Source organism: Malus sylvestris, chromosome 17, assembly GCF_916048215.2.
Source record: "Malus sylvestris chromosome 17, drMalSylv7.2, whole genome shotgun sequence".
Taxonomy (NCBI): domain Eukaryota; kingdom Viridiplantae; phylum Streptophyta; class Magnoliopsida; order Rosales; family Rosaceae; genus Malus; species Malus sylvestris.
In genome coordinates, this window is record NC_062276.1 from 27,880,374 (window position 1) to 27,902,818 (window position 22,445).

Consider the following 22,445-nt stretch of genomic DNA (forward strand, 5'->3'; position numbering starts at 1 on the left):
ATTCTTTCGTAGACACATCCTAAATGTTCCTGATCATAGGATTGCCAATTGGGCATTGACAGTCCGTCAAGATCGGTACATGCTATGTCTTCTCTCAGGGAGAGTGACTAGTCTCGAGTCATTGGTGTGTGTGACATCAAGACAAGTACGTAGGTGCTCAGTAGAGAATGAGTTCACTGAACGCGATCAACGAAGAGTTCTCATACTCATGTCACATGAGAACTCATGTTTGGGATAATGCAAATTAGTCCTTTGACCTGAGGCATCACAGTTGTCTTGTGGTTAAGTCCTTGATCTTTGATTATGTCAATGTCACCCCATCGGGGTGTCCACGACATCGTTGGGGTTAAGCCACTTAGTCATGGAGGCAAGTGAATGCGCAACAAGGGATCTCTAACCTTCAAACCGTTTGAGGGAGAATACTCTATGATATGATTTAGAATCTCTGGCCAGAGTATGAATGAGATTTAGAAAAGTCGTTTTAAATCACATTCAAGGAAATCATATAAGAACACGAATCACATTGGATAGTAGACATGAATAAATAAACTATCAAACCAAACAATGTGGTCAGGAGTATTAGATTAGAGAAAGACCGTATTGCATTTGTAATCCTAAACTGAATAGGTTCTTAACCTCTTCTGATTAGCTTGGGTAACCATGACATACGGCTAGGTGTCACTCATGGTTTGTGGAAGCCCTAAAAGTGTATTATCACTAAAGGGAGAATTGAAAGTAAGTTTCAATTCATAATCGATTTGAAAGAGTTTTGATCGCCCACTACCTCGCTAAAAGGAACCTAATGGATCGTACACCGTATAAGGTGGAGATGGATGAAACAAACTAAATGAGTAAGAATAATTGAATAGTTTAATTATTTATGGCAAGGATTAATTAATATGTTAATTAATCAAACGAATAAGTTCGTTAAAGACCTCGGGATAGGTTTTGGACCTTAAGGCCCAATGGGCTTCGAACGTCAAGCCCATTGACTTAAGTTGTATGACAACTTAATGAATAATGATTCACTAAGACCCAAAAGCCCAAACAACACCCCATGGCCGGCCATTTAGAGGAAGGGTAGTGAACTTGCTTTAATTACAAGTTTGCCACTCAAATGAATAAAGGTATAAATATGACTTTATAGCCTTTTATTCATTAGGGTTTTGTTTTAGAGAAAATTGGTGAGAATTGTCTCTCCATTTCTCTCTAGAAAGGCCGGTCACCATGGAAGTTGTAGCTAGCCATCTATTCTTCCATGGTCACTCATTTATCATCCATGCTCTCCTTGGTGTAGATCCATCCAAATCCATGGATCTAAGATGCAAGGAATGAAGGCCCTATCTCTTGGGTGATTAGCCTTTGTTTAAATACAAAGAGGAATCTACAAAGGTATATATTTCAACTCACTTTGTTTTGAGTTGTTTATTGGTTCACCAATCTACTAGGCTTTGAATTTCTTGGTTAATGTTTTGTTTTTAAGTGCATGCTAGCATGATTCCGCCTTTAATTGTTAATTGCATGCTTATTGATGTTGCTTAAAAGAACATGTTTTCACAAAATATTCCTTCAAAAATATGATTTTTTGTTAAAATGAACAATACTAGAGACTTTTTGTTAAAATTCCCTTAAATTAATAGTTTCACAAAAGAATGTCTAAGTTTTGCCTAGGACATGCAACGTATAGCTCCATAGCAAGCCAAGTTTGGCCCCAAAAGTAATAAAATATGAAGGAAAATAAATACCCTGCTTAACTGAAGATTGAAAAACTAAGCCCTAAAATAGTCTTTAAAATATCAATTTTTAGAAGACTAAAACATAACCAAATGTTACGTTTGGTCCTCCGTGACGGCAGATGGCCTTGAATTTAAGTGGGTGAACAATGTCTCTTCAGGGGGCGTTTGTTGCGCCGGATTATCTCGGACTGGACTAACTTAGACTAGACTAAGCTGGACTAACTTAGTGAAGCGTTTGATGCAGTGTTGGACTAAGAAGCTAAATAATAACAAATTCTAATATTATATTATTTAATATATAAATTATTAATATTTTATTATGATTTAGGTGACCGGAGATGACGAGGAGTCTATCGGGAGTGGTTGTTGAGCATGACGAGGACGAGAGAGGATAGTCTTAGCTAATCCCATGGTTATTGGGGGGTCTCGCTAAGACCTCTTAGTGAAGGGTTTTGTCCATGCTAGTTCCTTTTAGTCTCATTAATGTTAGTTCCAGCATGGAACAAATACAGTATTAGACTAACAGCTAGTCCAATCCAGTCCAATCCCACTTAGTGAAGGCAAACAAACGCTCCCTCAAATTTTTAATACCACTTTCTCCTGTGCAATGACGAAGAATAAAGTCTTTGTGTTTGTGAGGATTGGGCTTTACTTGAAACACACTTTTCAATTTCGTACCGAACTTTTGAATGCTAACCGTTTCCCATCACTTTTTCATTTACAAGTTAGTTTCGCATCAATACCATCATACATGTTGATTGGTGACCTATTTCTTTCTTTCCAATTACTTACAGTTCATAACATAAAAATATGCAATATAATAATATATACACAAATATCTAAATTAATTTTTTAAAACTAATTATGCACAAACAAAATTTCGAATTCTACCACTTAGTACTACAATATAATGGTTCTTTTTCATTTTAAGTGAGATGTCTTAAGTTTAAATCTCGTGATTGCCAATTTAATATCAAGATATATCTCAAATCATTTATGTAAAAATCTCGTTATAAAAAAAAAGTTCGCCAAATCCTAATGCATTTTTTATTAGTAGATAAATTTTGTAAACAGCTGCTTTGAAAAAAGTTTTTGTTAAACAACAAAGAGCTTGTTTGGAATTGGTTTTAAAATAAATGAAAGCACTTTTAAAGAAAATATTTTTAGATTCCAGAAAAAGCACTAGTTATGTGTTTCTTGCTTCTTGCATGAACTAATAAAACATTTTTCCATAATTCACTTGGCTTTTTGTTAAGAATTGGTTCTAAAAGTATTTTTATTAAAAGCGTTTTCAGTAATTTTAAATACATTTCCAAACAAGCCTCAAAGTTTGGTCAAAATTACATCCGCGGCCACCAAACTATTAAACGGGTACAAATTTTATCTTAGAAATAAAGCAATATTAATAATTTAATAAGGCTCCAAGTCATTGACCTACAATTCAAAGATTTCAATTTTCAATTCATGCATGCCCAACAAAAAAACAAAAAAAAAACCCACCTAATAAGCAAAATCCTACCAAAAATATAAACTTTCCAAGCTCAAAATAAAAACAAAATACTTGTTGCAAATGGTGTGAACGTGAGCAACTAAGTCTGACCCTTTACAAAATTGTCGAAAACAGTGTATTGATAAGTTTGTTAGGTTGAAAAATACTTTGCCCATAAAACAATCATCCAAGCAAGAGAGGAGAACATTCGATAAGGGAAGGAAAGAAAAACATAAGGAAATGCAGAGGGATAGAAAGAAAAATAATGAAAATTAATTTTGTACTATTATTATTTCAAAAAATGAAAGAAAATATTACTGTTGTCCTAGGATATAAGCACATTTGCCGAATCTTATAAATATTATGTCTTATTTACTTTATATTCTATTGCACAAATATCTTCAATTTTACAACAATACTAATTTTATACGGAAAATAAAATACTATATTAATAACAAAAAAATGTTACTTTAATATATTAAAATTAAAAACGCTTTTGTGACAAATTAAGGCAAACATGAGTGCATCATCAGACTTTGCACCCACAAACAACAAATACCAATTAATCTCACATCAAGTTTAATTAAAACAGATTACCAAACTTTGGTAACCAAACAAATTCCAGTTTGGATCTCTCTCTCTCTCCTCCGTCTCAGCTCTATACATCTCTCTCTCTCCTCCTTCTCAGCTCTGTACATCTCTCCCTCTGGCAAACACGGAACATTCGAGGTCAGTTCAATGCTCCTCTCGCTTTCAATTTCTAACGCTGAGATTTCATATCCAATCTGTATATTTATATGTAATCTGATAGATTAAGCTAAAGATTGTAGCGTTGGAGTTTGTGGGTCGTGATTATAATCTGATGAGTGTATCCATTTATGCATTCCATTCGTGTTTAATTTGATCTCAATGCTTTAAAGGAACAGACCCAAAATTGGGTTCTTGGGTTTGGTACCTGCTCTCCATCTGTAATGCTTAGTGCCATTTATTTCATCAACCCTCTGTTTGGTTGCTAAGAAATTGTACGATCGACCCAAAATTTTCACGGGAAAACTTAGAAGAGCTCAACTAATACATTTATGTACCGAGCAGCGGGTTATTTTTGTTTCGTTGTTTTCCTTCAGAATTTTCGTTCCTGCCCAGTTGGTCTTGTTGATTTCAGTTTACCGATATTGGACATTTTTCGCTTTTTGTTGATGGAAATTTTATTCTCTATAGGAACTGCTGGAGGAGTCTTCAGATTTGTCCAAGCGTAGTGGAGCACCTGCTTGAGAGTTTTATTTTATTGCTATTACTTGATGTTATTTGTTGGAAATTTTAGAGGAGCTTCAGAGGAGTCTTGAATTTAGGCCAAGAAACTCGTGCTCAGAATGATTTCATCTATGCGCTAGATAATCTGGTGTGCAACAATGTTTCGGACTGATTTTACAAAAACCATCCATATTAATAGGCAATTTGGTAGATTGGACTGTTTTGGAGGGTATAGATGGCTCTAATTTAGATCTTGATAGGAGATGGTAGAGAGTGATTTGACCACAGAAAGGGTTGAGTACACGGAAGCCAACTACGCTCAGAGTGGGACCCAAGTGTCAGGTCTTCGCAGGGAGCCCTCATTCTCTCGCTGGTGCGATGAAGATGGGACAGTGCATTTTGATCATCTGGATGCTACTGCAGAAGAAGAGTCTGACTTTGAATTGCCCAAGCTCCAACAGGGTGAGCTAGAAAACAGTATTTTAGATAAGGACAGATACCTCAGTACAAAATCTCAGAAGAGAAATATGCACTTGAACGGTGGTGATACCATGGATGATGCTTCTAACCAGGTTGGTGGGAATGGAAACGAGGAGTATCTGCCCTTTGATATCGAGAATGGGTCTGCAAGGGAGGTACAGGGTGTTGATAGCTCCAATTCTATGCATAACCATAAAGCATTACCGTCCAATTCAGAGAACCCTATAACTCTTCCAAATGTGTTGAAGACATTGTTCTTTGTACTTGTATGGTACACTTTCAGCCTGATGTTGACCTTGTAAGTTACCTCTCTTCTCTATTTTTCATCATATGTATATAGTTAATCAAATATTCAATTTACTTACTGATGTAAAGTTTTTATATGGCTTTTATTGTTCTATGGTTTGTTTAGGTACAATAAAAGTCTGTTAGGAGATCATTTGGGGAAGTTTCCTGCTCCCTTTATGATGAATACAGTTCATTTCACAATGCAAGCTGTTTTGTCGAAGGCAATCACATGGTATTGGTCTAATAGATTCCAAACTGGTGTTGTTATGTCATGGAGAGATTACTTGGTGAAAGGTAAAGTCATATTCCTTGTGCTTTGTTATGCCAATTTGATAAAGTGAGAAAGTTCTTTGCCGAATAACCTAGTGCTTTCAGCTTTTAGTTCAGATGCTGGTTGGTTTGGAGTTTCCACGTTTTATTGTTTGTCAGGATCGATGTTTTAATTTTTTCTTATAAATAGGAGCAATTATTGTGGATTAGGTTACCCCCAAAATATTTTTATCTCTTATCTTCTTTTGAAGATTCAAGTGGTATCTTGTTGTGCAAAATGTAAAATTTATACTGTTGGTACCATATTATATTGGGCCTCGTTACTTGGGCTTCCAGACATTGAGCCCACGATTTATGTAAAAGGGGAGGAGCCTTTAGTCTATAAAAGGGCCTCCTCACCCTCACAATACTCAGATTCATCTCCTCACATCCAGAGAGAAAGAAAGAGTCTTAGACTCAACCCTCAATACCCTCTCAGCCAAACAGAGAGCAAAATGGCAAGGGCTGCATCCACATAGAGCTCCCTTGCCGATCTATTGTAATCCATACATACATACATACATAATCAACATCAGTGTGGACGTAGCCCAAACATTGGGGTGAACCACGATACATCTTTGTGTTCTTGGGCGTTTGCATGATTCATGGTCGGATTTACGTTGTTCCAAGACCTTCCGGTTTTGTGCATCAACAGTTGGCGTCGTCTGTGGGAAACGACACAAAAAAATTATGTCGGTTCTCTTTTCATTTTTTCATCTCACCACCGTGAATCTGCAGAAACCCAAAAACCAAACACCTGCACAATCACTGCAAAACCCAGAAAGAAAGCAATTTGGGAAAGGAGGAGGACGTATGACCCGCAACATTTCCTAGAATCACAAGAGAATTCTAGTACTTTCAGGGACCCAAAATCCTGGCTTTCCATGGAAGCCAACTCATCCCTGACCCACTTCTCGACTCAGTCCTCCTCTCTCTGTCTCTCTCCCTAAATCCCTAACTTGCCGGTTTGGCAATTCCGGAGGGTTCGAAAGAAGAATCTCAAAGAAAAACACATTCATGGCGTCTCAGGCCACCAATCTGTGGGTTTTGCTGGGTTTAGGTTTGGCTGGAATTCTCCTGATGACAAGGAAGCTGAAGAAAACCATAAGAGAAGACTTTGGCGCCTTTGTTGAGCGACTTCAACTTCTTCCTCCGCCGCAGCCTGCTCCTCCCAAGGCTTCGCACCCCTCACCGGCCTCACCATCGCTGTCTCCGACGTAAACACCAAGGACTCCTCCAAAATCGCCTAAGAGGCCACCAGAAGCCATCCTTCTTTGCACTTCGATCTCCGACGCAGAGAGAAAGCGCACAGAGCTTTCGTAGTCAAGCACACGCCATGGCTGGCTCTTGGAAAGCTCGTGGATCTTTGATCGTGCTCGCGATCGTCACATTCGGGTGCCTTTTTGCATTTTCCATTGCCAAAGAAGAAGCGACCAAGTTGGGAACTGTCGGGAAAAGAACACCACCTGAGATTCAGCCAGAAGCCTGAGGCTGCAGTTGTGCCAGAAACACCACCCAGCGAGGAAGTTGTCGTGGTGGCTGATGCTCCGCCTGCGGAGGAGTCTATGACCGAGAAAGAAGCTATTCCGTTACTGAAGCCGAAGAAGAAGCAAAAGCAGAAAGCAAAAGAAGAAAAAGGGAGGAAAATAATATAAAAAGAAAAAAGATGTCTGAAGGTGGAGGAAAGCCGAGAGGAGAGAAGGGATTAGTGGTGCAGTCATGTGAGACGGATTTGCTCACATGTTGGGAAAGCAACAATAAAAGCAACAACGGTCATCACCTCTGACCCAATATGTCAGGAAAGCTTCGAACCCCATGCCCATTTTCTGAAAAAGCCGTGAGAAAGGAGATAAGATTCTTTTTTATTTTATGTTATTATTTTATTACTTTATTATTATCTATTAACATGATGACATATTAGTTAAATAATATAATCATTCCTTTACATGTGATATCACAGTGATCATTATCATAAAACATGGTAAAAGTCTGTACATCCACTACACCATTTACATTATGTAATGATTTTATCACATGCTCACGGTCAAAAACATTACAAAGCACATCATGTTGATGCACAAAATCCGGAGGATCTTGGACCAACGTAAATCCGGTCGTGAATCATACAAACGCACAAGAACACTAAGATGTATCGTGGTTCACCCCAATATTTGGGCTATGTCCACACTGATGTTGATTGTATTTCTCTGTATGAATGTATGAATTACAAGTGTGAGGGGGAGTCCCCAAGAGAAAGAGAGTTTGAGAGAGTTTCTCTGTTTGTGAGCCTTGTGGCTTCTGTATGTGAGGATGAGACCTGAGGATTGTGAGGGTGAAGATGCCCTTTTATAGACCAAGGGCTTCTCCCCTTTTACATAAATCATAGGCTCAATGTTTGGAAGCCCAAGTAACGAGGCCCAATATAATATGGTACCAACAGTAGTCCCCCAAGTCTTCAGTCAAGAGAGGTTTTTGGCTGGAGACTTCAAATCCAATCCATGTACTTTACTGCATGGAAAGATACAGTAAGTTTGGAGCAGGTGCAAGCTTCTTTGGTGTGGAATGATACACAAAGGAGACCATGGATGATGGTGGGCACAAGACTGCTTAAGTTATTCAAGGTTGGAATCGTGGAAGAAAATTGGAAAGAGGATCTGAGAGAGACAACAGGTTCAAATCCGGTTCTGGAGGCAAGGGTCCACAGTGCTACAAGTGCTAGGCCGAGTTGTAGCAAGTTTGTGGTGGAAGACTTCGAGTATGCCCTCTAGGTACTCAGAAGCAACACTTCTCCTGGTGATGTTTAGTCTCAAGTGTTTCAGGGGTTTTGCAGAAGGTGGAGCTATGAGATTCGCAGGTGATGAGATGGTCCTGAAGGAGGAGAAGTGTGGGGAATTTTGTCTGGCTCGATGGGTTGTTGCTGAAAACGGGTGTGTTGACGAGTTTCCAGGTTGCAGACAATGAAGAGGAGGAAAACCTGTTGGAGGAGACGAGGGTGTGTCGAGATCCTGTCCGAAGCTAAATGGTGAATTTTAGCTTGCAGCAGTTGCACATGCATTGGCAGTGACTGAATCGGAACAGGACCAACGAGGTTGATTCAGGGTGTGTATGCTGGTACGTAAGGCCAATGAGCTTTGGTAATGGGTGCAAGGATTTTTGCATGGTGTATTCGCCAAGGTGGAGATTGTTGTGTTTGGCTCATACATTTTTGCGTAATTATGAGTCATGTGTTGACAACAATTGAAGACATGGTGACTACCACAAGCAAAGTAGACAACAAGCCAAATGCTTTTCGGCTAGTAAACTAAACAAAGAAAAGTTTGGTGGACATCATCATGAGTAATGACACAATGATGATGCTTGTAAGAAAATAGAAAAAGGTGGTTGCTTTTGCTTTAATGATTATGCATAAATTATGATGTTGGGGAAGAAAATGTGAGTGGCCTTATATTGAGAGTGCTTGCTGAGGGAGAAGGCTTGCATCAGGGAAGCATCCAAGGAGATGGTGAGAGCATTTGGCTCTACCATGGGCACGGGTGAGAGAAATCAAGAGAGCTAGAGTGAATGGTCTCTGGTGAAAGAACTCTAGGAGTAGAGTGAGGCTCTTAGGAAAATTCTATGAGTGGGTATTATGCAGACATTATGATGTTGGGGAAGAAAATGTGAGTGGCCTTATATTGAGAGTGCTTGCCAAGGGAGAAGGCTTGCATCAGGGAAGCATCCAAGGAGATGGTGAGAGCATTTGGCTCTACTATGGGCATGGGTGAGAGAAATCAAGAGAGCTAGAGTGAAAGGTCTCTGGTGAAAAAACTCTTGGGGTAGAGTGAGGCTCTTGGGAAAATTCTATGAGTGGGTGTACAAGGGATTTGGGATTGGGTTATGTCGATTTAACTCATGTGTACTTGTACTGTTATTCATAGTGAAGAGCAATATCTCTCCGGGGAAGTAGGCATGTTGTTGCCGAACCTCGTAAATTTCTCAGTGTCTTTTATCTCTTGTAATTTAAACTTTCTTCACCAACATCATAATTTCTACATAATCATTAAAGCAAAAGTAACCACTTTTTTCTATTTTCTTACAAGCATCATCATTGTATCTTTACTCATGATGATGTCCACCAAACTTTTCTTTGTTTAGTTTACTAGCCGAAAGGCATTTGGCTTGTTGTCCACTTTGCTTGTAGTAGTCACCATGTCTTCAATTGTTGTCAACACATGACTCATAATTACTCACAAATGTATGAGCCAAACACAACAATCTCCACCTTGACGAATACACCATGCAAAAATCCTTGCACTCATCACCAAAGCTTATTGGCCTTACGTACCAGCATACACACCCTGAATCAACCTCGTTGGTCCTGTTCCGATTCAGTCACTGCCAATGCATGTGCAGTTGCTGCAAGCTAAAATTCACCATTTAGCTTTAGGGTTAGGCTTCGACAAGAGAAGAGGGGGGAGAGAGAGATTGAGGGATAATGGAGACGGAGGTCCAAGTCTCAGAGCGGGGAGGCAGAGCGACGTCGGATGAGGTGACTCCTCTGACCGAAGCGGCAGGAGTGGCTGAGGACTTGAAGTCAAGTATGTTCATGAGACGGCGATTGACAGTGCCGTCAGCGCAGCATGCGGCGTCTGTTACTTTTGAGAGAAGGGACAACGACACCCGCATCCTCCAGGGGAGAGAAGTCCATGACGTTGCGGTCTTTTGAGTATTGGATTCCAACTACGTCGTCATGGATGCGAATTGAAACGCCGATAGAAAGTGGAGAGAAAGTTTGATAGTGCGGGCGGCTTTTCTAGTGAAAATATAGGAAGGCCGGATCAAAAAGCATGATACCATTTTCAGCAGAGGTGGTCGTGCCACCATCGACTCCGTCGCTGGCATCCGTGCATGTGCGGGAGTTGTGGCCGCTGTTCCTACACTGAGAGCACGTGCAAGACATGATCTTCTCCCGCGACTCACTGTGTAGGTGTTGGGTTCTTGGGTTATGCAGATTCACTGTGAGGTTATGGTGAGGTTTCACGGTGGTGAGATGAAAAAAATGAAAAAAGAACCGACATAGCTTTTCGTGTCATTTCCCACAGACGGCGCCAAATGTTGATACACAAAATCCGGAGGATCTTGGACCAACGTAAATCCGGCCGTGAATCACACAAACGCACAATAACACAAAGATGTATCGTGGTTCACCCCAATGTTTGGGCTACGTCCACACTGATGTTGATTGTATTTCTTTGTATGAATGTATGGATTACAAGTGTGAGGGGAGTCCCCAGAGAAAGAGAGTTTGAAAGAGTTTCTCTATTTGTGAGCCTTGTGGCTTCTGTATGTGAGGATGAGACCTCAGGATTGTGAGGGTGAGGAGGCCCTTTTATAGACTAAGGGCTCCTCCCCTTTTACATAAATCATGGGCTCAATGTCTGGAAGCCCAAGTAACGAGGCCCAATATAATATGGTACCCACATATACTCTACCATCTATAACTCTAATAATTGTGGCCGGCAAGGAGATTGCAAAATGTGAAATTTATACCATATTGTCTGAAATAAGAAGGATGACCTGTGGATAATTCCTTCTCATTCGTAAATATATTTCCTTTGCTACTGTGTTCATAACAATCTTTAAGTTATATGAATCAGACTCTACGTCTACGTTTTAGGTCCATGCCATTTTTTTATTCTTTTAAGGAACCCTTTTTGTGTACCTGGGTTGTGTCCCTGTGGTGACTCTATAATCTTGCTAGATATCAAATGACAGGATCAGAATAACTTTGAGAAACTTGAAATTATATGTAGTAGATATAATCTCTAATATTAAGAGCATTCATGCTTATGTACAGATAGATACATATGTGTGTGTCCTATAAGATCAAATGGTTGAGTTTCTTTATTAAGTAGAGAAGCGTGAAATTTTTATTTTCTTCAATTAAATTGCAGATGACATTCTTTGCTTTTTCTGCTTCCCCACTGGAGCTGATTTTGCATTTTTTTCATAGTTTAGAAATCGGGTTGTTGTTTAGATTTGGATAAAGTGTAATACTTGCGACTTTTACTTGCATCAGTGATGAATTAATTTCATTTATCAGCTCTTTTATTATTGTCGCAAATTAGAATTTTTGTAAAAGGAAATACAGTTGCTAAAGTTTTACGTCAAAATCAGAATTCTTTGCATGACATTTAATTTTTCATACATTTTATAAAAAAAAATCCATAGACAATTTCCTTTACTGTCTGATGTTAGTGTTTACAAAATATCCTTCCATTCTTATAAGTTTGTGGTCATATACTTCCTATTTTTTTGTTATTTAGTAAATTAACTTTTCTATCAACTAATGCTACAGATGGACTTTGCCTTTCACAGTTGTACCCACGGCTATTGGAACAGCAATGGATGTTAATCTAAGCAACGCATCCCTTGTTTTTATATCTGTCACGTTTGCCACAATGGTTGGTTACCTTCTCTGCACATTCACATACTATCATTTTTCAATTTTTATCAGTCAACCACTGACTTCCCTTTTACTTTTGCAGTGCAAATCCGCTGCTCCTATATTTCTCCTCCTATTTGCTTTTGCTTTCAGGTAAATTTCTTGCCTGTAGAGTTCTGTACCCAGTTTCCCTAATCATGTGCATAAATATCCATACCTGAATGCTATCCAGTCTGTGCTATTTATGTAATCCAGTGCTCTCCTTGTATCCCTTTTGGTGTCTGAAGCACTTCTTCTCCCTCATTTTTTATACTATAGTAATAAATGTATTCTGGGTCAATATTAGTGTTGAAGTGAACTATGAATTATATCATGCATGTCATTGTGTCACACCCCAAGCCTCGAGACATGACTAAAAAGAAAACTAAATAAATAATCTCTCTTTTCTTGTTTTCCAGCCTTGCATGGCTTTCCTCCCATAAATGAATTAAACATCTCTTTATCTTCTGCAAGTGGACCAATCTAAGATATAGAATAATGAAAGTTATTCATTTAAGTGATTCTTGCATGCTTAAAGTCAATCTTTAGGTTACGGCCCCAATTTTATATTTATGAGCATTATTTACTTTGAATTCATCCCCTAAGAATCTAGTCTCCCATTTTGTATTTGTAAGCTTTATTTACTTTGACTCCATCCCTAAGAATCTATGTGGCCTCTTAAATATTACCTTAATTAAGTAGTAAATTTGAGAATGGGTGTTACACATTGTCGTCTAGTAACCCTCTAAGTTAGTGCTTATTGTTTGGTTTTCACCACCTTCATTTTCTCACTGATTGCGACTCTTGTCCTGATGTGCACCGCAAATTCTCTGCTTCAAAGATTGGAGTCACCAAGCGTTAGACTTTCGGGGATCATATTAATTATCTCCCTCGGAATACTATTAACAGGTAACAAGCTTGAGCATATAGTTTATTTCAATATTCACTTATTTTCTTTTCATTTTATAAATTTTTATCTTTCTATTCTCACGATGAAAGATTCTTTCCCTTCCTGCCCTTTTCTTTCTTGCTTCTCCTTTCATTTATCTCTGTTTCATTCTCTCTCATCAATCTTTTCAATAAAATTTTGTTTGCTTGAAAGAAAGTTGAACAGGACATTTTATACTTGTAATTTTCATGAACTTATCATTAGGCTTTCCTGCCATCTCTTTGTTAAATTTAAATCTGTCGTAAAGTCTTGTTATTGTTGGATTTGGCCATTATTTACGGGAATAACCAAGGCCTTCGTCAGGTTCCATATCTTAAGATCTCTTTGTGATCACATACGAGGAACTTATAGGAGCTTTTTGAAACTTATGGGTTGTTTTAGTGAAGATTGATCACTAAGTATTTGAACATATAAAGGTACTTTGGTGTTTAAAATATCTCAACTGAAACCTCAATTTAATCCCTTAGCATTGTTGTTGTTTTTTATGCGACTAGCCCTTGCTTTAATTAGGTTCTTAAGAAAAAAATTCGGGGCAAACTTAAGCATTTATGATACTTCCAATGTTAATATTTTCATATCTTTCCATATTGAATATTTTGCAGTTGCAAAAGAGACAGAATTTGACTTTTGGGGATTCATTTTTGTCATGCTTGCTGCTGTAATGTCCGGCTTCCGTTGGTGCATGACTCAAATTCTTTTGCAGGTGTGTTTTCTATATGCCTCTGGTTTTCTACCATTTTTCAGTTTTAATAATTACATGCTCTTACATATTTTTATTGGTTGCTTTGTTATGCACAACAATTGTGAACGTTTTCCCAAAATCGAAATAAAGAAAGAAGATTTTGGTAAGTGCTATTTGATGTTATTGCAATCTCAACATTTTTGCAATTTTTCATTTATTATAATTTGCACTGTTGTCTGCAAAAGCGATCGTGCTCCTTTTATAGGGTCATCAGTTGCCGCTATGGTGACATCATTACGAGTAATGTAAATAACATGTCAATGTGGTCAGTCCCTGCTAGAGTTGCAACTTATTAAGTAATTTGTCGTGGTTGGCAAGTGCAAGACTTTTCCATCTTCTAATAATTTAAACAAATAATTTGATTTGTAAATTCTAATCATTCTTTGAAATAAGAACGCCAATGCATACAAAAGCAATAACATTCTATGCAGTGAGATTTTATTATATTTTCATATTATATACTATGAGATTGTGTTGGTGTATTAAAAATTTTCCCCAACCATTGTGCATTTGGCTTTGCATGCTTGCCGCCTATAATTATAAGTCCTCAAATAGTTCGATGGTGTCATGATTATGTCCTAAATATATGTAGTTTATGGTGCCATTTTTATTTTTTAATCTAACGATATTCACATTCTGTCCAATAGCTGTAGTTTATAGTGATTTTGAGATATTACTAATATCGTAATAAAAGAAGACGAACTTGTTGAGTTTGTTTTCTGTGTGACTTTAATTTAGTGTTCGAAAATGTTTTCACTACATTATAGCACAAAATTTATACTTGGCTTAAAGAAACTCCACCTTATTTTCCAATGATGTTACCCCGACCGAACCGGACCAAGTTGAGAGATTGGGATAGGTGACTGGTTTAGATAAGAATTTGGCACTGGAATAGGGGTCAGAAAATAAGGTAGATACAAAGATACAATGTAGTACCTTGATACTGGAAACTGATTTAGGAGGTTATGCAAAATCTGGTTTCACTGGCTGTCCTATAAGCAACCGAGATATTTAAAATCAGTGTCAATAATTCAGGACCTTCTGAAACTTTCTATTTTAGAAGAATCGCATTTTATTAGAAATTTGTAATAAAATACGGTTACGCAAAATCAGGTTTCACTGTTCTATTTTATTAAAAATTCTTAATAAATTGATAGCAGTGAAGGAGGAGTACACATTGGATAGTAATCAATCATACAACTACTTTTTTTGGAGATTTGATTCATTGTCTAATTTGAAAACTTATCCCATAAGTGGTGGATTCATGCCACTTCATGGAACCATCAGAGGCCTTGATACACTTTTGACTAGATTAGTAATATAAAAACTTTGGGTACTTAGGTTTCCTAACACTAAAAGGTTAGAAGGTAACTTTTCCATCACTTGGGGTTGTCTGAAACGTGTTACTGCATCTAGTCCGGTTGGATGCAATTTGCACCAGGCCAATTCCTTGTGTCAATTTCATGTAGATAAGAGCATTTCTTTAAGAATCAGGACAGTATCATACTATCTTATTTTTTTCAATATATTTAAATTATGCAAGTTTGCAGAACATACTCTTACAGTAGTTTGATTCCATTGTTCTAGGTTTGAGAAATCCGCTTACTTTGATGAGCTTTGTGACCCCAGTGATGGCAGTATTAACTGCCATTCTCTCTCTTGTCTTTGATCCGTGGGATGAACTTAGAGAAAACAATTACTTCGACAATCCAGGGCATATCGGTCGAAGTTTGTTGCTGATGCTTTTTGGTGGAACCCTTGCCTTTTTTATGGTAGGAGAATATTCAAACTTTTCTTATTACACATGTATTGTTTTTCTTATGTTTTGTGTACTTAAGACTTTTGTTGTTGACTTTAAATTAGGGTATTAGGTGAGGACTGAGGAGTTAGCAGGATTTGTGTTGACTAGTTCCTGGTTTAAGCTATGCTTCGATTTTAAACACTTAAGTATGCGTGTATTAAGGTCCTTCAGTAGAGTTTTTTTTTTTTTTTTTTTTTTTTTTTTTTTGTTGTTAGTGGTTAGATTGGATATTGATGACTGAGACACATAGGGGTTGAGATACAGTCATTTCATCTCAGCTGTTTATATATAACCGAACGGTTGTAGCAAAGGTGCTTTTACGATCTTTTAAGAGAATAGTTATATACATGCATATATGTGTGTAAAATCATCAATCAGGGTTTAGTCTGAAAAAGCTGTACTTTTGCTGCAGGTATTAACAGAATTCATTCTTGTCTCAGTAACCAGTGCTGTCACAGTAACAATAGCAGGTGTTGTTAAGGAGGCTCTCACTATATTGGTATGTTCTGTTCTCGGCAGACCTAAGTGTAAATTTTAGGTTGTTTTACCATCGGGGCCTACTTGTCCTAAGCTGTACAATCTCATGGTTATTTACTCTTGTAATTCTGTTGTAGTCCTACTGTCTGTATGCCTAAACTGTGTATATCAGAGTAAGAACTATATTCATGTATCACTATTGTTCTTTCCACCGCAAATAACAGTTAATTGTCTGGCCTATCTTTTTGTTTTCGGAGATGAATTTAGTTGTCTTGAGTGGTGTGGAACTTGGAAGCCAAGGCTTGGAATATGTTTGGACTCTATGGTTGATGTGTGGTCATTGATTTCTTCTTTCCTACCTTGTGATTTGAAGAACAATAAACTATCAAGTGGCAACAAAGGAAAGACTTCCTCTTGCCACTGATTGCATGATAAGAGGCGCAATTAATCTACTTAGTTTAATACGATGTTGTCATGTTTTATAGCTTTATCTCTTAGACCATAAATTAATTGAGGATGAACTAGTTGCTGACCTGCGGTGCTGCCTGAATTAATTCCCATTTAGATTACTTTTTCTATGCACAATCTTTACAATTCAGGATTTGCTGGACATATGCCATGGGAAATTTTGCGAACAATCCCACATGGTCTGATTTGAGTGTCTACGGATTTTAGTGGACAGAAGTTGAAAAATTGTGTTATCATATTGCTTTCTTGTCTTCTTTTGATACTGATCAGGCTTCCGTACTTGTCCATATATGAGGCTGCCAAAATTTTGTGTTGATTTCTAATCCTATCATATTTCGTACGCAGGTTGCAGTCATTTACTTCCACGATGAATTTACCAGGTTGAAAGGAGCTGGACTCTTTATAATTATTCTTGGTGTTAGTTTATTCAACTGGTACAAGTAAGTCATCCTCTTTCGGTTGGGGAGAATCATTTGCTCTTTGCTTATGTTGTAGCATGTTCAACAGTGAAGCATTCATTTGAACATTGTGATCATCCATTACGTTACAATTTGTTTAATACAAGTGAGAGAATAAAAAAATAGGCAGGAGGGGCTGAAAAATTAAGTTGGGTGAGTTCCGGTTTTGTTGAGATATATATTTGGGGAGAAAATGAGAAGATAGGAAGTGAGTAGTGAAGTAGTTTCTGCTTGGATGGAAGTGGGATGAAGTGAAACACAGAAATTGTAAATACGCAAAGTATCACTCATGATTATTTATGCATGTTATCTTATAGATACGATAAGCTTAAGGCACGTCATACAAGGGAAGATGACATGGAGGAACCAGTCACGACAAATAATGCTGCAAAATATGTTATTCTTGAGGAAATGGATGAGCAAGATGATGGCAGATGAAAGCTGTACCGAGTCCATGCATCTAATTTTGAAGTAAGCCAATTGTAAGTTCATGAATTACTTAAATCATTTGAAACTTACACTAAATGTATGTCGCTTGCTTGGGATGCCAAATCCATCATCCAAATATACTCTGTTTTGCAATTCTTTGGGATATATGCATACCAGAGAAACTTGTCATGCTCAAATGTGGCTGTTTGTCGTCACTCCTATTACGTTTATGAATCTACTGCTTAGATGGGGCCTTTTTTACTTATGTACTTAACTCTGCTTGGTTCTCTGTGAACTGATACGCATTGTCGAATTCTCATGCAATCTCATGTGTACAATAGGCTATTGACATTATCATTTAGTCGGGAAAAGTTCATCTTCATGCATCTTGGTGAAGCTTTTGGCAAGAAGCATATTTGATTGTCACACTTTTCAGCATTTCTCGTGTTTCCTCTTATCTTCTTCAAGCTTTGCCCAAGAATCAACACGGGGCGAGATTCTGCAGCTGCTGCCCAAAAATCAGAACAGTATTAGGAATTAGTATATATGGAGTGTTGTTGGTTAGGAATTAGGATATGAGCGTCGCGATGTCAAATTCAACAATGCTTCTCTTTTTTGGTCCGGATTATTTTTGTTAAAATAGAGGGTGTTGTTTGCAACTGCAGCCTCCCAGATTCTTGTAATTTTATCATTCACGAAGGACTGTCATTGCCCTCTCTGTATATTACAAATTGATTTTTTTTTTATTTAGTGAATTTCATATATTGATTCATGAGAGAGAAATCTAGAGAGAGAGAGAGAGAGAGAGAGAGAGAGAGAGAGAGAGAGAGAGTATTGGAAAACCTTTGCTTGATGATGATGCATTGCATACATAGGTGAGTTAGCTTCGTTAAGTGATTTTTGTGGCTCCATTCATTTACCAATCTCAAGAAGCAAATTAAAGAAAACCGAATCGGTTCAGTTTTAGATTAGATTCTTTGTAAAGAGAACCAAATTATGTTACTTTGGTCTTATGGAGCCCCATAATTGGGTGACAAAGTGAGAATTTTAGTTTTAAATAATTTACCATAGTTGAACTTTTATGTTCTGTCTTCTATTTTTTGGGACAAACGATAGCGTTAGCGGCTTAAAATGTTAGTTTTAGGGGGAAGGGGGATCGGTAGGAATCGAACCCTCACCAGAGTGAATAAGCATGATTGCTTTCCGTCATTAAAGTAAAGCACCATCTGCATTTTTATGTTCGTCTTTGCTATGGAGCCATAAGGCTCAATCGGAAAGTATTTTTAGATGATTGAAAGAGTTTTAAGAGCAAATGCATTCCAATATCATCAACTACCACCCCGCAACAAGAAATCCGAAATCTTATGTCCCAACCAGTATGACTCACTCTGGTAATAACATCATCAACATTAACATACCTAAACAAACCTCAGCATTTCATAGAACATGAAGACATGGTATCTAAGGGTGCTGCAATTTTCCAAGCATTTCTGCCCTTGTTTTCGGCGTAGAGCGACGGGGCGAGCTAAATGCGATAACTTCGTTAGCCACTTGTTGAACTTCAAATTACGAGTCACAGGAGGACTAAAACTACATAGTGACTTCATCGGCCTCTTGTGCAACTTCAGACAATGTTTCCGATACACAGCAGCAGAACCAGAACCAGAACCACGCGGTCTTCTTCTTAGTCTCTTGTACGACTTTCACCTTGTCCATTAGTCGAAACTAGGCTCTCCACATAAAAATGGACTTCTGAAGAAAAACGAAGGCCACGAGTTGGAACGTTTTTAGTTTCCTGAGTAGTTGGATCATACAAAACCAGCTCGCCTCTGCTACTTTCGATATATATTTCGCCATATAAACCGCAGCCCAGCGGCCTCTCAACTCCGAGCAGGGGTCCAATTGTGCATTCCAATTTCCATAACACCTCAGCATTCTGCTCAACCATTTGCCACACATAAAACTCCTTTTGCCTTCCACTGAAAGTATAGGCCATCAAATAAAGAGACTCCTTCAACGCCGCGAGTTTTTTGCACATTGGACTTCCTAAAACGTTTAAATCCGGCAACTGTAACTGCCCAAACGCCTCATTACGCATGTCAAACGATAAGATCAGTTCGGACTCAACCCTGCCGTATGCAATCCAATAAAGGAAACCATTCACAGCAGTGCACGAAGGTTCATAAATATCGAAGTAAAACGTATTAATCTCCAGCCAACAGTCCGTTTTCAGCGAATACACCTCCGCGCGGATGCAAGGTGTGTTCGAGCGAGACAAAGAGACAATCCTCACCAACTTATAGTCATCAAGAAGCGGGTGGTACCCGAATCCAAGAGCAACACCGGAGACCCGCGCATTATGTACATTGGCACTACCGATTAGACTGTCTGGGAGGACCCTAAATTCCGCCATGGCAGGATTCCACAAAATTATAGGCGACCCAAGATTGGCAAAAGTATCATGAGCTAAACAAAGTAACCCATTGCAAGATCCCACGAATTTCAAGTGATTGGAATCCATCACAGATGGTATCTCCAAATCTGATAACACATAACCATCTAAAAGCAGCAGAGAAATGACATGCTTACGAGTAATTTGTGAACGATATTTTACCACTAGGCATCCGGTTTTCGAAATGTTGAGACGGAGGTGCTGAGAAATGAAATGGGAGTCCCTGATCAGAGCATCCCATGCTTTCCGCACCGAGGCGAATCGAACCAGAGATTTGACGGGCAATCTGGAGAGAATGTGGAGCATCAGGTTCGCAGGAAAGGCCATATTTTGAGAGCTTGCGTCTATCGCTTCTTTTGTGAAGGGCTTTTTGTTACAAAGAAAAGCCGCACAGCCCGAAACAGACAGCCATCCGTTTCTTTTCTGGCATTTATGACGTCAACTCCAATCATTTGAAAAAATAAAACTGAAGCCAAACTGCCACGTAGTTTAATTATATTACTATTGATTTGTGAATGAGAAGATTTATGTTCAATTCTTGCTCAAGCTGAATTTGAACTATATTATTGATAGTCTATTATGAGCCTTAGGCTACTTCCTTACTTCTTTACGGGATGTAGTCAAACTTGGATTTGAGAGGATTTTAAAAAAGTTTAAAATCCTAGTGTAGTCAACCAAAGGATTTAAAGGATTTTTAGAATCGATGCAAATTTAGGTGTAATCAATCGAGGTTTTAATAGTCATTGTTTAAATCCATCAAAATCCAAGTGTATTGAAAAATTAAAAATTTTGTAGTATTTCATTAAATTGTGGATTTTATGGGATTTGAGAGCAAGAAGTATATATAATTAAGACCAAATAGAATCCTACCTCACATCTTAGGATTTCAAATCCAAGAACCTCTCTCTTTTCCTCTAACACCTTATCTTCTTCCTTCATCTTTGCAATTTTTCTACGTTTTTTCTGCAATTTTGTGCAATTTTTTCTTCATGGCAGAGAAGGGGAATTGGAATTGGGTTGTGAAGGAAGAGGACTAAGAGAGAGTCACGGAAAACAAGATTAGAGCAATATTGACAAGGAGAGAGGATAGCTGGAACCGGATCCGATCCGAACCCAATAAAACTGAGCCTGCTGAGCAAGGGATCCAAGCTGTTGAAATTTGATCCAATGGCTACAAACAGGGGGCCCTAAAAGTTATAATAATTGTAGCCGTTGGATCAAATTTTAATGGCCCAGATCCTTTGCTCAGCATGCTTAGTATATTTGGGTCTAGAGGGGATCCAGTTCCGGGAAATAGGATTGGAAAGGGTTTAGCGGGAGACTTTTGAATAGTTGGGTTTATGTGATAATCTTGACTTTTTATTTCGGCTCAAAGGGACGCATCTCTAGAGCATGAACAAAATGTAGCTTCATTTTATTTGATTTATGACCTATATACATTTTTAACCATTTTGATTTATTTGGCAGTCAAGATTCAACGCTGTAAAATCTATCAAAATACACAGAAATCTATTATATGAATCTTTTCAAATCTTCCAAAATCAATATGGATTCATAATCCTATGAAATTCATTACTTAACAAAATCTATTAAAATCCTTTCAAAGTCTAAGATGACTAAACCTCCTTTAATGTAGATAATACTGTCCATTAAAAAAAAAAACTGAAGCCTGAAAACAGTATTCATAAAATGCAGAAAAGTAAGGAAGTTACTTGTCTTTTTACATCATATTGTTGTATCAGTTGCTTGCCTTTTTACCGTTCATATATGTGATTAAGATTGTAAATTTAGGAAACGTAAACGCATGAAAGAAGTGGATATTCTTATTTGCATGCATGTTTCCGATTCTCTATGCTTATAGTGGAGTTTTATACGTTTTGCTTGAACCAGACAAAAAATGAAGTAAGAATTAGTAAGAATTTTGTAAGATTACACGAGTCTCCATGGGACCAATAAGTTTGACACATGACCATGACCAATAAGACTTGTTTACGAGAACTATAGTGCTACCAATGATTCAATGAATAGTAATTATGATAACGGTATAGGCGTATTAGATGGTGGACTCGATACCTACTGCTCACATCATCATCAAATTACTTTTCAAAATCTCATTCGTTTTTTACATAATCACTCTCTTTAAGTTTTCTTAAATCGGATCTTTCAAATCAAACCAATTTTGTTCTTTAAACTAAATTACGCGTAATTAATATTTTAAATTGGTTTTAAAACAATTCTAGTGAATACGATCGCGTACTTGCATAGCTATATACTACTATTGATTTGTGAGTTTGTGAGTAGCTTAATTTGGGTCTTTTGAATCTTCTTAGGTGTTCAAAATTGTACATCATCCTCTACACCTCAACCACCACACCCTACCATTGAAATAACCACCATACTCACACCATTGCCATTGCCATCACTATCATTGTGGCCGTTGCTGTTGTCACCGCCACCACTTCACTACCATAAGCTTAAAGCACTCCACTATTTTATTTTATTTTATATATAGTTGATTATTCTTAAAGCACAACTGAATCAATTCATTTAAGAGAAAACACACAACATATTTACAAAGTCCAAACTGCCCCTTATTCATGTGTTTACTAACAATAAAAAATCCTATTAAAGGTTTGTTTATGTCATAATCATT

At 37.8% G+C, this 22,445-nt stretch overlaps 2 protein-coding genes across 5 annotated transcripts; one reads left to right on the forward strand and one right to left on the reverse strand.

The window, feature by feature from the left end:
• Window positions 1-3,819: 3,819 nt before the first annotated feature.
• LOC126610887 (probable sugar phosphate/phosphate translocator At1g06470) lies at window positions 3,820-18,123 on the forward strand. Of its 4 annotated transcripts, none has more exons than XM_050279035.1 (13): window positions 3,820-3,954; window positions 4,444-5,254; window positions 5,369-5,538; window positions 11,911-11,996; window positions 12,081-12,130; window positions 12,858-12,925; window positions 13,568-13,668; window positions 13,798-13,810; window positions 15,295-15,479; window positions 15,921-16,007; window positions 16,799-16,893; window positions 17,229-17,393; window positions 17,682-18,123. In XM_050279035.1, exons 2-12 carry the CDS (start codon window positions 4,740-4,742, stop codon window positions 17,347-17,349), a joined length of 1,491 nt encoding a protein of 496 aa, XP_050134992.1. In that variant the 5' UTR covers window positions 3,820-3,954; window positions 4,444-4,739; the 3' UTR covers window positions 17,350-17,393; window positions 17,682-18,123. The 4 variants fall into 4 exon arrangements, with proteins under 4 accessions (XP_050134992.1, XP_050134994.1, XP_050134993.1 ...); XM_050279037.1 differs by having other exon boundaries at window positions 17,809-18,123; XM_050279036.1 differs by having other exon boundaries at window positions 17,229-17,382.
• Window positions 18,124-18,549: 426 nt separating this feature from the next.
• On the reverse strand, window positions 18,550-20,214 carry LOC126610888 (F-box/kelch-repeat protein At3g06240-like). The gene has a single exon (XM_050279039.1). It carries the CDS (start codon window positions 20,117-20,119, stop codon window positions 19,025-19,027), a length of 1,095 nt encoding a protein of 364 aa, XP_050134996.1. The 5' UTR covers window positions 20,120-20,214; the 3' UTR covers window positions 18,550-19,024.
• Window positions 20,215-22,445: the final 2,231 nt, after the last annotated feature.

Bases quoted from the DNA above. Each gene is read 5' to 3' on its own strand.
- LOC126610888 (XM_050279039.1), bottom strand. From the start codon at position 20,119: ATGGCCTTTCCTGCGAACCTGATGCTCCACATTCTCTCCAGATTGCCC.
- LOC126610887 (XM_050279035.1), top strand. From the start codon at position 4,740: ATGGTAGAGAGTGATTTGACCACAGAAAGGGTTGAGTACACGGAAGCC. The intron at 5,539-11,910 runs GTAAAGTCATAT...TGCCTTTCACAG, and splicing joins GAGAGATTACTTGGTGAAAG to TTGTACCCACGGCTATTGGA. The intron at 12,131-12,857 runs GTAAATTTCTTG...TCTGCTTCAAAG, and splicing joins CTATTTGCTTTTGCTTTCAG to ATTGGAGTCACCAAGCGTTA.